At 37.5% G+C, this 14,747-nt stretch overlaps 1 protein-coding gene across 4 annotated transcripts in view; it reads right to left on the bottom strand.

The window, feature by feature from the left end:
* F8 (coagulation factor VIII) overlaps positions 1 to 14,747 on the bottom strand; it is a 141,594-nt gene that overhangs the window by 76,045 nt on the left and 50,802 nt on the right. For all 4 annotated transcript variants that reach the window (XM_036923550.2, XM_036923552.2, XM_036923551.2 and 1 more), the window contains 3 exons: positions 10,021 to 10,276; positions 9,556 to 9,727; positions 3,896 to 3,989 (listed from right to left, as the gene is read on the bottom strand). In XM_036923550.2, coding sequence (XP_036779445.2) covers positions 3,896 to 3,989; positions 9,556 to 9,727; positions 10,021 to 10,276 — 522 coding nt within the window. The remainder of the gene's footprint in view (positions 1 to 3,895; positions 3,990 to 9,555; positions 9,728 to 10,020; positions 10,277 to 14,747) is intronic.

The raw sequence follows: 14,747 nt of genomic DNA, 5'->3' as shown, positions 1-14,747 counted from the left end.
CCAGATTAAGTCAAAATTTCAGCTTTATAAGACCATTCTAAGCTCTCCTTCATCCCTACTAAGTTAAGCCTGGCCTATGGTTAGGGAACCTACAGGAAGAAAATGCCAGTTGGCATGGTACCAGGTTGGTAGCCACAGGGTCAATCCCCAATAGACAACCCAGCTGTCAGTGCAGACAACTATAGGGGAGGGCTCCTGGCTGATCACAAGCCACACAGCCCGCAGCTCTGCCCATTGTTATACTCCACAAATGAGTGAAATCTTTTGGCACTTGTCTTTGTCCGCCTGGCTTATTTCACTGAGTATAATGTCCTCAAGCTCCATCCATCTTGTTGCAAATGGTAAGATTTTTTTCTTTCCTATGGCTGAATAGTATTCCGTTCTGTATATGTACCACATCTTCCTTATCCATTCAATGGACACTTAGGTTGCTTCCATATCTTGGCTATTGTAAAAAGTGCTATGATAAACATAGGGGTGCATATGTCTTTTTGAATCTGAGAAGTTGTATTCTTTGGGTAAATTCCAAGGAGTGGGATTCCTGGGTGAAATGGCATTTCTATTTTTAGTTTTTTGAGGAACCTCCATATTGCTTTCCACAATGGTTGAACTACCTTACATTCTCACCAGCAGTGAAGGACGGTTCCCCTTTCTACACAACCTCGCCAACATTTGTTGTTTGTCTTTTGGATGGTGGCCATCCTTACTGGTGTGAGGTGATACCTCATTGTGGTTTTAATTTGCATTTCTCTGATGATTAGCGATGTGGAGCATCTTTTCATGTGCCTGTTGGCCATCTGAATTTCTTCTTTGGAGAACTGTCTGTTTACCTCCTCTGCCCATTTTTTAATTGGCTTATTTGCTTTTTGTTTGTTGAGTTCTTTATATATTTTGGATGTCAACACTTTATCGGATATGTCATTTATGAATGTATTCTCCCATACCGTAGGATGTCTTTGTGTTCTGTTGATGGTGTCCTTTGCTGTACAGAAGCTTTTTAGTTTGATGTAGTCCCACTTGGTCATTTTTTATTTTGCTTACCTAGCCCAGGGAGATATGTTCATGAAGAATTTGCTCATGTTTATGTCCAAGAGAGTTTTGCCTGTGTTTTCTTCTAGGAGTTTTATGGCTTCATGACTTACATTCATGTCTTTGATCCATTTTGAGTTTACTTTTGTGTATGGAGTTAGACAGTAATACAGTTTCATTCTCTTACATGTAGCTGTCCATCTTTGCCAACACCAGCTGTTGAAGAGGCTGTCATTTCCCCATTGTATGTCCATGGCTCCTTTGTCATATATTAATTGACCATATATGCTTGGGTTAATATCTGGGCTCTCTAGTCGTTCCACTGGTCTATGGGTCTGTTGTTGTGCCAGTACCAAATTTTCTTGATTACTCTGGCTTTGTAGTAGACCTTGAAGTCAGGGAGTATAATCCCCCCAGCTTTGTTCTTCCTTCTCAGGATTGCTTTTGGCTATTTGGGGTCTTTTCTGGTTCCATATGAATTTTAGAACTATTTTCTCCAGTTCAATGAAGAATGCTGTTGGTATTTTGATAGGGATTGCATTGAATCTGTAGATTGCTTTAGGTAGGATGGCCATTTTGACAATATTAATTCTTCCTATTCATGAGCATGGGATGTGTTTCCATTTATTGGTCTCTTCTTTAATTTCTCTCATGAGTGTCTTGCAGTTTTCAAGCATGAAATTATTTTGAGACATACAGGTAATCACCAAAAATCTAAAACAGAAATGCTTAAAAATAGACTCCTCTAGGGAGTGGGATGTGGGGAAGTTGGGGTTCCTATGGCCAGGATCCTCACTGAACTTAAACTACATAATGATGTAACTGGCCTGTTGCTAGACTGCTGCTTCCACATCTTTAGGCAATAAGCTATTATTGTGCTATATAGAGAGTCGGCCCAGTGCTCTGGGCACAGGCAGAGATGCTAGTGCTCGACCTACCACCAGAGAACAAGCCGGGTAATAAACCCTTTCACCTGAAAGAAACATTCTACTGTCATTTCTTTGGTCACACTGAATCCATAGCAAGCTTGCCCAGTGCTGAAACCCATTGGCAAGATATGGGACTCACAGCCTTCTGAAGTCTTAAGCATGTACTTTTTGGATAAAATAAAAATATCCAAAGTTAAAGAATAGAAAGAATACATATAAAATCCAATCTACTAAAATGAAAAATATGTAAGTAATAAAGCTACCGATAAAAGGAATAACAGATTAATTGTAAATGAAAATGCAAAATTAGTGGAATGTATACAAACATATCAGTAGTAACACAAATGTGACAAGGCTGAGATCCCCTATTGAAAGGTGGATATTGGATAAGAAAACATAGCCCAGACATATGTTGTTTACATGGGCCAGCCCTAACACAAAATAAACAAAAATATGGGAAAATAACAGCATGGAAAACATAAACTAGTTAAGCACATGTGGCAATACTAAAATTAGCAAAATAGAATTCAAGTTAAGGAGCATAAAAGAGAACCAAGAAGAATATTTGTTTTGATAAAAAATGGTACAATCCATGAAAAAGATATGCCCTGAATCATTTAACATCAAACAATATAGCAAGTAAAAACTGAAGCTGTGAATTATTCTGCAATTAAAGGTAAATAGATTAGTAGATATCAAAAGTATGGAATGTGGCCAAAAACTATATTCAGAGAAAAAAAATATGACCTTAAATGCGTTTACTAGGAAAAAAATGCTTTTAATTAAATAAACTAAGAAGATAAAAGATGGATGATAGGTAAATAAGGGTAAACAACCCAGCAGAAAAATCATCAAAGGAGAAAGGAACAGGAAATTCACAGTAGAGGAAACCCAAATGGCCAATAAAAATGTGAAAAGGTGGTGAACATGACAAGATATTAAAGAAATTAAAGTTAAAGCAACAATGAGATACCACTTTTCAACCACCAGATTGGCAGGATTTTGAAAAACTATTATTATCTAGCTATCACGGATATAAGAAATTACATTTTATATATGAGTACTAGGTGTGAAATTTAGTACTTCATTTGAGGACAAAGATCTAGCTATCCTTTAAAAATGGATCAGAAAGTCCAGTTTGAGGTCAGTGAACTTGAATTTAAATGAATAGAAACTATGCAACCTGAAGAAGAGATGAAGAGAGCATAGAAAAAATATGATCAAAACATTAAGGTATGCAGGGCATTAACAAAAGGTCAAACATTCATGCCATCAGAAGCCTAGGAAAGGAGACAGAGAACAGGGTAGAAAAATATTTGAAGAAATAATTACCAAAATCCTTCCAAATTTGGTGAAAAGCATAAATTAACAGATCCAGGAAGATCAGTGAACCCCAAGTGGGATAAATAGGAAGAAAATCAGAGGCAGAGGAAAATAAGATATAGGGGAAAAATTATTCCGTGAAATCCAGACAAAGGCCAAAATACAAAAGAAACCCCTCTCAATCCAGAATTCCATGACCAGTGAAATTATCCTTCAAAAGTGAGGGCAAAATAAAGACATTTCAAATAAAATAAAACTAAGATTTATCTCTAGCACATTTTCTCTGCAGAGAATGCTCAAAGGAAGTTATTTGAATGGAAGTGATACCAGAGGAAGGCACAAAAAGCTGGGTAATGGTAAATAACCAGATAAATATGAAGCATTGTTTTCCTCATAATTTAAAGAAAATTCTAGCATTTTCTTGTGTGTATTTGAAAGTATATAGATGTAACACATTTGGAAGCTCTAGTGTTAAGGATGGTGGGGTGATAAATGTACCTATATGGTACCTAAGAGCTGGGTCAAGAACCAGCATAACTGTAGCTGTCATTGAGGCTGTAACTTCATCTATATGTGTAGGCATGTAAGACCTATAAAATTGAGGTAGCACTTACCTTTTGGCAACCTCCCTGAATGCAAAGGACTGACATCACTGATTCCATGAGGGTAGATGTTATATGGTCTGCTTGCTTGATTCTTAAATATAATCTAAAATATAAATGAGATATCAGATCAAGTCTTAAGACAATGAGGATCAACAAGAAAATGTTGCCTACCTCCAGAAAACAAAAGCTACCTGGTATACACATTATACGGGGTTGACTTTAGATAAAGCTAAAAATATTCTTCTCATAAAATTGTTCAGACAGGTATCAAGACAATTTGGTACTGGCACAAAAATGGAGTCATAGACCAGTGGAACAGATAGAGTCCAGATATTAAACCAAGCATATATGGTCAATTAATATACAATAAAGGAGCCATGGATATACAGTGGGGAAATGACAGCCTCTTCAACAGCTGGTGTTGGCAAAATTGGACAGCTGAATGAAACTGGATTATTGTCTAACCCCATACACAAAAGTAAACTCAAAATGGGTCAAAGACCTGAATGTAAGTCATGAAACCATAGAACTCTTAGAAGAAAACATAGGCAAAACTCTCTTGAATATAAACATGAACAACTTTTTCATGAACTTATCTCCACAGGCAAGGGAAACAAAAGCAAAAATGAACAAGTGGGACGATATCAAGTTGAAAAGCTTCTGTACAGCAACGGATACCATCAGTAGAAGAAAAACACATCCTACAGTATGGGAGAATATATTCACAATGACAGATCTGACAAAGGCTTGACATCCAAAATATATAAAGAGCTCACATATCTCAACAAACAAAAAACAAATAATCCAATTAAAAAATGGGCAGAGGATATGAGCAGACAGTTCTCCAAAGAAGAAATTCAGATGGCCAACAGACACATGAAAAGATGCTCCACATTGCTAATCGTCAGAGAAATGCAAATTAAAACCACAATGAGATATCACCTCACAGCACTAAGGATGGCTACCATCCAAAAGACAAACAACAACAAATGTTGGTGAGGTGTGGAGAAAGGGGAACCCTCCTACCCTGCTGGTGGGAATGTAAATTAGTTCAACCATTGTGGAAAGCAGTATGGAGGTTCCTCAAAATGCTCAAAATAGACATACCATTTGACCCAGAAATTCCACTTCTAGGAATTTACCCTAAGAATGCAGCATCCCAGTTTGAAAAAGACAGATGCACCCCTATGTTTATCACAGCACTATTTACAATAGCCAAGAAATGGAAGCAACCTAAGTGTTCATCAGTAGATGAATGGATAGAGAAGATGTGGTACATATACACAATGGAATATTATTCAGCCATAAGAAGAAAACAAATCCTACCATTTGCAACGACATGGATGGAGCTAGAGGGTATTATGCTCAGTGAAATAAGCCAGGTGGAGAAAGACAAGTACCAAATGATTTCACTCATCTGTGGAGTATAAGAACAAAGAAAAACTGAAGGAACAAAACAGCAGCAGACTCACAGAACCCAAGAAGGGACTAACAGTTACCAAAGGGAAAGGGACTGGGGAGAATGGGAGGGAAGGGAGGGATAAGGGTGGGGAAGAAGAAAGGGGGCATCACGATTAGCAGGTATAATGTGGGGGGGAGCACGGGGAGGGCTGTGCAACACAGAGAAGACAAGTAGTTATTCCACAGCATCTTACTAGGCTGATGGACAGTGACTGCAATGGGGTTTGTGGGGGGGACTTGGTGAAGGGACGCTAATAAACATAATGTTCTTCATGTAATTGTAGATTAATGATAACAAAAGAAAAAAGAAAAAAATACTATTCTTTCTCATTGATTGGTCTTGGGGGCTCTTGTGAAAGGTCATGTGACCACAGGTATGTAGGTTTATTTCCAGACTCTCAGCTGTATTCCTCTTATCTGTATACCTATCCTTATGCCAGTATCACACTCTTGATTACTGTAGCTTTGTGGTAGGTTGTGAAATTGAAAAGTGTGACTCCTCCAACTTTGTTCCTTTTTTTTAAGATTATTTAATTAGGGGTCATTGTAAATTCCAACTGTATTTTAAGGTCACCTTGCCAATTTCTGCAAAAAAAGGCAGTTGGGATTTTGATAAGGATTGAACTGAATCTATAGAAATATTTGGGAGGGTCTTGATGGTAATTGACTCTTCCAATCCAAGAACATAATATATCTTTGCATTTATTTAGATCTTTATATTTTCTCAGCAATGACTCATAGAAACTCATAGTTTATAGTGTACAAGTCTTGCACCTATTTTTGTGAAATTTATACCAAATGATTTTATTCTTTTTTGATGTTATAGTGAATGAATTTTCTTAATTGCATTTGCAGATTATTCATTGCTTGTATATAGAAATACAACTTATTTTTTAATATTGATCATGTATCTTACAACCTTGCTGAAGTTTTTTATCACTTCTTAGTGGCTTTTTAAAAAATTCCTTAGGATTTTCTATATATAAGACCATATCATCTTCAAATAAAGACAATATTATTTTTCCTTTCCAATCCAGAGGCCTCTCATTCCTTTTCTTTTGTCTTATTGCACTTACTTCTAGTATAATATTAAATAGAAGTGACAAGAGCGGACCTCTTAACTTGCTCTCAGTTTCAGTGAGAAACATTCAGTCTTTCACCATTTATAACTTTTTCTTAGATGTTCTTCATCAAGTTAAGGACCTTGCCTTCTGTTGTTAGTTCATTGACAGTTCTCTCTATCATGAATGGGTAATAGATATTGTCAAACCCTTTTTCTCCACCTATTATATGATCACATGCCTTTTGTTCTTTATTCAGTTAATATGGTATGTTGCATTAATTTTCATATGTTGAACTACCCTTGCATTTCTGGGATAAATCTCACTTAACTATTGTGTGTAATTTTTTTAAATGTTGTATTTGGTTTACTAATGTGTTGTGGAGGATTTTTGCATCTATATTCAAATATAGATATAGATATAGATATATAATTTTGAGAGTTGTTTTATGGCCTAATGTCTGGTCTATCCTGGAGAATGTGTGTTACTGGAGTCGGATGGGCCATGTCTGTTCAGCCTAGTTGGTTTATGAATGAAATGAGATTAGCCATTTGTCAATAATTGTTAAAGCTGAGTGATGGGTACAAAGAGGTTTATTTCACTATTCTCTCTACTTCTGGGTATGTTTGAAAATTTCCGTGTAGAAAGGAAAAAATAACTCTCAAATTCTTACAGTAATAGAAAAGCCTAATAGGATTCAGCAAGGTGTCCAGGGCATAACTTACATAAATCAAAGAATGAGGTAAATCTATATATCTTGATATGAAATAGTGCCCAAGATATGTTGTTAAATTTTTTAAAATCAAGGTACAGAACAATTTACATAGTGCTCCAGTCTTTGTTTAAAATGCATACACTTAACACTTGTGTATGTACATATATTATTTCTAGGCAGGAATATAAAAATTCTGCAGCAATGGTTGCCTGTCAGCCTATGGGCTTGAAAGTCTGGAAGGGAGGAAAATTTGCATTTTACTCTGTATTTTTTTTGCCTTTTGAATAATTTTTACTGGATAATTAAAAAATAGGTAAATAAAATTTATGAAGAAAAATTACACAAGAATAGCTAGTTGAAATTTTGATGAAGTAAAATGAGGGAAGAATTGCCCTGCAGATATCAAAACATATTATAAGTTTGCAGTTATTAAACCAGCATGGTAACAGATTAAGGGGAACAGGTTTTAGCAATTCAACATATGATAGAGGATGCATTTTTAAATTAGTGAAGAAAGGGTTGATTGGGCCCATTAGCTGACATTTGGAGAAATCTCTATTTGACGCTGTGCTATACCCAAAAGTGACTTCTAGAGCAATTAAAATGCTTATTGTAAAAATAAAAGTATAAAAGTAAAAGAATAAAATATAGTAGACTATTTTTATAATCTCTTGGGTGTGGTGAAGATATTTCTTGGCAGAAAACATAAATGAAAAATATCCAGAAAAATATAATAAATAAAAAGATTCATAAAAGATCTTGACTATACAGAAAATCTTTGTAGAACAAAAGATACCATAAGGAGGTAAAGTACAAGTGGCATAATGCATAAAGCCTTTTACAAATATAAAAGCAAAAGATGACCATCCTAATAGAAAACTGGACAAAATTGATAAGCAGGCAATTCACAGCAAGTGTCATATGAGTAGTTAACAAATGCAAGACAATATTATGCAACTTCATTACTAACCAAGGAAATGCAGATGAAGACAATATGTACATCTTTTGCTCATTACACTGGAAATTTTTATGAAAGTTTAATATATGTTGTCAATGATGTGGGGAAAAAGGTAGTCATACACTCTTGGTGAGGGTATAAATTGGTACAGAATTGTTGAATGTCAGTTTGGCAATATCTAACAAAACTCTGTGTTGGGAAAGGCAGTCTCCTGTGCAGTCTTTCAGACCCCACCTGGCCACAGAAGAATGGGCCTTGGGCTTGGAACACCTCCTTTCCAAGAGATAAAGGACTCACATTGCCTGTGTTGGGCTTCCCACCTCGTGTGGGCATACCTTTTCCTGCTTCAGTCTCAGTGGGTGCTCCTTTGTTCTGCTTAAGCTCCGGCATCAGTGGCCCTCTGGCATGCCTTCAGCTTTCGGTATTTCAGACTCCATGAGGGAGGGGTTGGGATCCTTGTGCTGCAGCACAAGAAGAGTGCATGTGGGTCAATTGCCCTGCATTGGCTGCAGGGGGAGACCCGCCAGCCATGAGCGACTGACCCATGCACACTATTGGAGTTGATCTTGCTGTCTATTCTCTATGTGGATGAAAGCATTGCTCCATCCAGGACTTGACAGCCTTGTATTTTCCTTGGTGACTCCAATGCCAAGATTCAATGGGCAGATGTGTTTGGACTTCTGTTCCTGGTGGCTGGCTCAGTGATGATCTTTGCTGTCCTCCACATAGTTGGAGTCCTCCTCTGGCATTGGGTAACAAGTGTATGGTGTTCTGAACACTCCACGTGTAATAATCAGCATCCTTCATGACATTCTTGAGCAGCTGAGTCAATGCAAGCAACCGTCTGTCTCCAAATTTACTGTTGAAAAAGCCCTATTTTTTAAAACCACTGTTTATTGAGTATTCTGTTCTTTGCACCATAAGCATTCTTAATACCGTATATCAAGTATCAGCAAACATCTTCTGGACAGAACTGGATAGTAAATTTGGCCTTAGGATTTGTGAGCCATATCTGTCTGTCTCTTCTTTGTTATTCTCTTCTTCATCTCTTCCTCCTCCTCCTCTTCCTTCTCCTTCTCCTCCTTCTCTTTCTTCTCCTTCTTCTTTACTTTACAAAACGTTTAAACTCTTTTAAAATGTGAAATCTTTATAAGTTCACAGGCTGTCCAAAAACATACTATGAACCAACTTTGGCTGAATCCTGTATTATGTAATTAATGGGAAAAGGATATGGATAAAAATCTAAGCAAAGAGTGTTTCGAAAGAATGGCAGCCTTAATGACTGGAATTAAATTTGTATTCTATGTACTTATATTTTGAAACAAGTTTATAATCCACATTTATTTGTGCAACATTTATAGTTTTTGGAAGATCATGCCCATTGGAGACAAGGCTGAATTATGAAGTTTTTAAATACTGAAAATCCTCCAGACCTTTTCTTCTTACCCAACTTTATATCTTTTCCTCAACTTACCAACAGTGTGTCTCCAACTTCTCCATAAAGTAAAGGCCCCAGGATTCCTGATTCATACTGAATAGCTTCACGAGTCTTAAATGTTTCGTCTGTGTATGCCATAAATCGGACTTTTTTGTACTTCCTACCGATCTTCTGAGGACCATTGTTCAAATAGAGACTTTTATAACTTCTGTATGAGACACAAATAGATGAGAGATTGAGATGGAGAATTCTAGGTGGAGGAGAGGTGGCTAAAATCCAAATCTAAAACCCTTATATGATTTAATCAATGAAAGGAGTGACAAAAATCCCAGCACCTTCGATGCCTAGCTGTGTTAGTGAGGGCTTTATTAATGCCCTTACCATTGATTCCATACCTGTATCCAACTCTTAACATGGCTTGAGGATTTGTGGTTTTGAATAGCTAGGAAGAACCTTTTGTATATGGGAAAGAAATAGTATCAAGAGTCAAAAAGCACTTACCTGTCATTGGAGGTGAGTACTGAGGGTGCATAGTCCCAGTCCTCCTCTTCAGCAGCAATATAGTGGACCCAAGTTTTAGGATGCCTTTTGGCAACTGAGCGGATTTGGATAAAGGGAGAGCTGTCATCAACAAAACTGACTACATCCATGTCAGAGTCATACAGATCATCATAATCTTCGTCTTCTTCCTTATTTTTCATCCGTACTTGGGGCTCCTCTGGGCAGCTGTCTACTTTGACATATGCTTCCATACCATCTGCAGTCAGACAAACCAAACAATGTCAGACTGCTACAAGTTTCTCTCTCATTAGGCCTGTCTTGCCACTCTCCTACATGGATTACCTTCCCCATGTCTGGGAATTGCTGGTTTCTCCTTGTGGCCTTTGCACTCACCCATTCCCTTCTGCCTGACCCTTCTCCAGTGTATGTTTTATCCCTTTTTCAAGACTCACTCATTTATTCTTATAATACACATGAGTATTACTCTTCTAGAACTGGCTCTCAGCCAATCGCTCCCCAACTCTTAAATTATAAACAAGGAGACTTGAGGAACTTGCATATTTTCAGGATTTGGAAACCTAGGTCAGACCAACTCTTCATCCCCACAATTAGTCAGTGATTTCTTTATTTTCTCCATTGAATTATGATACAAACCATTGATTTAATAACAGTTTATCAGTGAAAACATTAATGTAGATATAAATTTCAAAACCCATTTCAAGTTCATGAAAACATGAAGATATTACTGAGAATTAAGGAAATACGTTATATATTTTAAGCACGTATCTGCCTGTGACTAGTTGTAAGCCCTATGGCAAGTCTATTTAACAATCTCAATCTCATCTTCATGCTTTATAAAAGCTGGATAGTAATAACCCCTACTGTATCTATGCCATAGGGCTATTTTGAAGAGCAATACTAAGGAAATGATGGGGAATAGGAGAGATTTCAGGAGCAGCAATCAAATAATCTGGGGTTCAGGTGGCTTTAAACATAATTCATTCTTGATCTAAAAATGAAGGGTTTTGTCTGAGGTCCAATAAGACAAAGCATTTTATCTGCAAAACAAGGTTTAAAATAAGTGGAAAGAAGTTGTCAAAAGAATAAAACAGGCTCCTCAAACTGAATCAGGCTCAAACTAGATAATGACCAATCTGAATACAAGTAAATGACCTATTCCACTGTGTTCATGGATCAACTTCCTGTTACTCACCCAGTATGACCCCCTTTGTCCCCTAATGTCTTGTCAAAAAAAAATCCCATAAATATTATATAACATCTGAGGAAAAGAGGTCCTTATTCTTTATCACTACAGAGGACTATAAATAAGGTCACTCACAGAACATAAGGGGAAAATGGTGGATGCATGGCTACATCAAATCTCTTTTCCAAGGCAACCAAAGAACCCAAAGAGAAGGTTAACAGAAGAGTGACAGGAACAAACAAGTGCTATTAAACATGAAAGATTAGGCCTCCTCAACATTTTTCTCCAAAAGTTCTCAATGGCCACCACTGAGGAGTAGACATTAGACATTTGTTAGATTGATCCAAGATTAAGTCTTAACCAAGTAAACACACAAGAAGGAAAATGGGGTGAAATGATCATGTAATATGAATTCTGTCAGAGTGTTGCTACAAATGAAGTCATATTAACAATAATTTGAAACTGTAGGCATTATTGTCCCACTTGCTTACATACGACCTTTGACCCTTCGCAAAGTTACGTCACGAAGTCCTTGAAAATCTCATGTGGTGCCTCACATATGCCCATGAACTTCCACTCCCATGTTGCTTCTTCCAGTATCCACTATCCCCTGACATGATCTGAGTTTCCCACACATCTTGCATCTCCTACCAGGTAGCTACAGAATGCTTCATGTACACCAGTTGTATGGTGTCTCATACTGAGAGCTGCAATATCCTCTTGTTTTGCTATTTATCGCTCTGGATATCACTGCTGGTATCTTGGAGCCCTTAAGGTTACAACAAAGGCAGTGCTGTTTTTTTTTTCATTTCCCCAATTTTTAAAATTCATTTTATTATCATTAATCTACAATTACATGAAGAACATTATGTTTACTAGACTCCCCCTTCACCAAGTCCCCCCCACAAACCCCATTACAGTCACTGCCCATCAGCGTAGTAAGATGCTGTAGAGTCACTACTTGTCTTCTCTGTGTTGCACAGCCCTCCCTATGCCCCCCTCCACATTATACCTGCTAATCATAAGGCCCCCTTTCTTTTTCCCCACCCTTCTCCCTCCCTTCCCACCCATCCTCCCTAGTACCTTTCCCGTTGGTAATGGTTAGTCCATTCTTGGGCTCTGTGATTCTGCTGCTGTTTTGTGCCTTCAGTTTGTCTTTGTTCTTATACTCCACATATGAGTGAAATCATTTGGTACTTGTCTTTCTCCGCCTGGTTTATTTCACTGAGCATAATACCCTCTAGCTCCATCCATGTTGTTGCAAATGGTAGGATCTGTTTTCTTCTTATGGCTGAATAATATTCCATTGTGTATATGTACCACCTCTTCTTTATCCATTCAACTACTAATGGACACTTACGTTGCTTCCATTTCTTGGCTACTGTAAATAGTGCTGGGATAAACATAAGGGTGCATCTGTCCTTTTCAAACTGGGCTGCTGCATTCTTAGGGTAAATTCCTAGAAGTGGAATTCCTGGGTCAAATGGTAAGTCTATTTTGAGCATTTTGAGGAACCTCCATACTGCTTTCCACAATGGTTGAACTAATTTACATTCCCACCAGCAGTGTAGGAGGGTTCCCCTTTCTCCACAACTTCGCCAACATTTGTTGTTGTTTGTCTTTTGGATGGTGGTGATCCTTACTGGTGTGAGGTGATATCTCATTGTGGTTTTGATTTGCATTTCTCTGAAGACAAGTGATGTGGAGCATCTTTTCATGTGTCTGTTGGCCATCTGAATTTCTTCTTTAGAGACCTGTCTGTTCAGCTCCTCTGCCCATTTTTTAATTGGATTATTTGCTTTTTGTTTGTTGAGGTGTGTGAGCTCTTTGTATATTTTGGATGTCAACCCTTTATCGGATATGTCATTTATGAATATATTCTCCCATACTGTAGGCTACCTTTTTGTTTTATTGATGGTGTCCTTTGCTGAACAGAAGCTTTTCACCTTGATATAGTCCCACTTGTTCATTTTTGTTTTGTTTCCCTTGCCCAGGGAGATATGTTCATGAAGAAGTCACTCATATTTATGTCCAAGAGATTTTTGCCTAAGTTTTTTTCTAGGAGTTTTATGGGTTCATGACTTACATTCAAGTCTTTGATCCATTTCGAGTTTACTTTTGTGGATGGGGTTAGACAGTGATCAGGTTTCATTCTCCTACATGTAGCTGTCCAGTTTTGCCAGCACCATCTGTTGAAGAGACTGTAATTTCCCCATTGTATGTCCATGGCTCCTTTATCATATATTAATTGACCACATATGTTTGGGTTAATGTCTGGAGTCTCTGTTCTGTTCCAGTGGTCTGTGGCTCTGTTCTTGTTCCAGTACCAACTGTCTTGATTACTGTGGCTTTGTAGTAGAGCTTGAAGTTAGGGAGCAAGATCCCTCCCACTTTACTCTTCCTTCTCAGGATTGCTTTGGCTATTCGGGGTCTTTGGTGTTTCCATATGAATTTTTGAACTATTTGTTCAAGTTCGTTGAAGAATGCTGTTGGTAATTTGGATGGGGATTGCATTAAATCTGTAGGTTGCTATAGGCAGGATGGCCATTTTGACGATATTAATTCTTCCTAGCCAAAAGCATGGGCTGAGGTTCCATTTGTTAGTGTCCTCTTTAATTTCTCTTAAGAGTGTCTTATAGTTTTCAGGGTATAGGTCTTTCACTTCCTTGGTTAGGTTTATTCCTAAGTATTTTATTCTTTTTGATGCAGTTGTGAATGGAATTGTTTTCCTGATTTCTCTTTCTATTAGTTCATTGTTAGTGTATAGGAAAGCCACTGATTTCTGTATGTTAATTTTGTATCCTGCAACTTTGCTGTATTCTGATATCAGTTCTAGTAGTTTTGGAGTGGAGTCTTTAGGGTTTTTTATATACAATATCATGTCATCTGCAGACAGTGACAGTTTAACTTCTTCTTTACCAATTTGGATTCCTTGTATTTCTTTGTTTTGTCTAATTGCCGTGGCTAGGACCTCCAGTACTATGTTGAATAACAGTGGGGAGAGTGGGCATCCCTGTCTTGTTCCCAATCTCAGAGGAAAAGCTTTCAGCTTCTCACTGTTCTGTATGATGCTGGCTTTGGGCTTATCATATATGGCCTTTATTATGTTGAGGTACTTGCCCTCTATACCCATTTTGTTGAGAGTTTTTATCATGAATGGATGTTGAATTTTGTTGAATGCTTTTTCAGCATCTATGGAGATGATCATGTGATTTTTCCCCTTCGTTTTGCGGATGTGGTGGATGATGTTGATGGATTTTCGAATGCTGTACCATCCTTGCATCCCTGGGATGAATCCCACTTAATCATGGTGTATGATCCTTTTAATGTATTTTTGAATTCGGTTTGCTAACATTTTATTGAGTATTTTTGCATCTATGTTCATCAGGGATATTGGTCTGTAATTTTCTTTTTTGGTGGGGTCTTTGCCTGGTTTGGGTATTAGGGTGATGTTGGCTTCATAGAATGAGTTTGGGAGTATTCCCTCCTCTTCTATTTTTTGGAAAACTTTAAGGAGAATGGG

The sequence above is a fragment of the Manis pentadactyla genome, chromosome X (genome assembly GCF_030020395.1).
Source record: "Manis pentadactyla isolate mManPen7 chromosome X, mManPen7.hap1, whole genome shotgun sequence".
Lineage (NCBI taxonomy): Eukaryota > Metazoa > Chordata > Mammalia > Pholidota > Manidae > Manis > Manis pentadactyla.
Note: the sequence above shows the minus strand (reverse complement) of the source record. Positions and strands in the feature narration are given on the sequence as shown.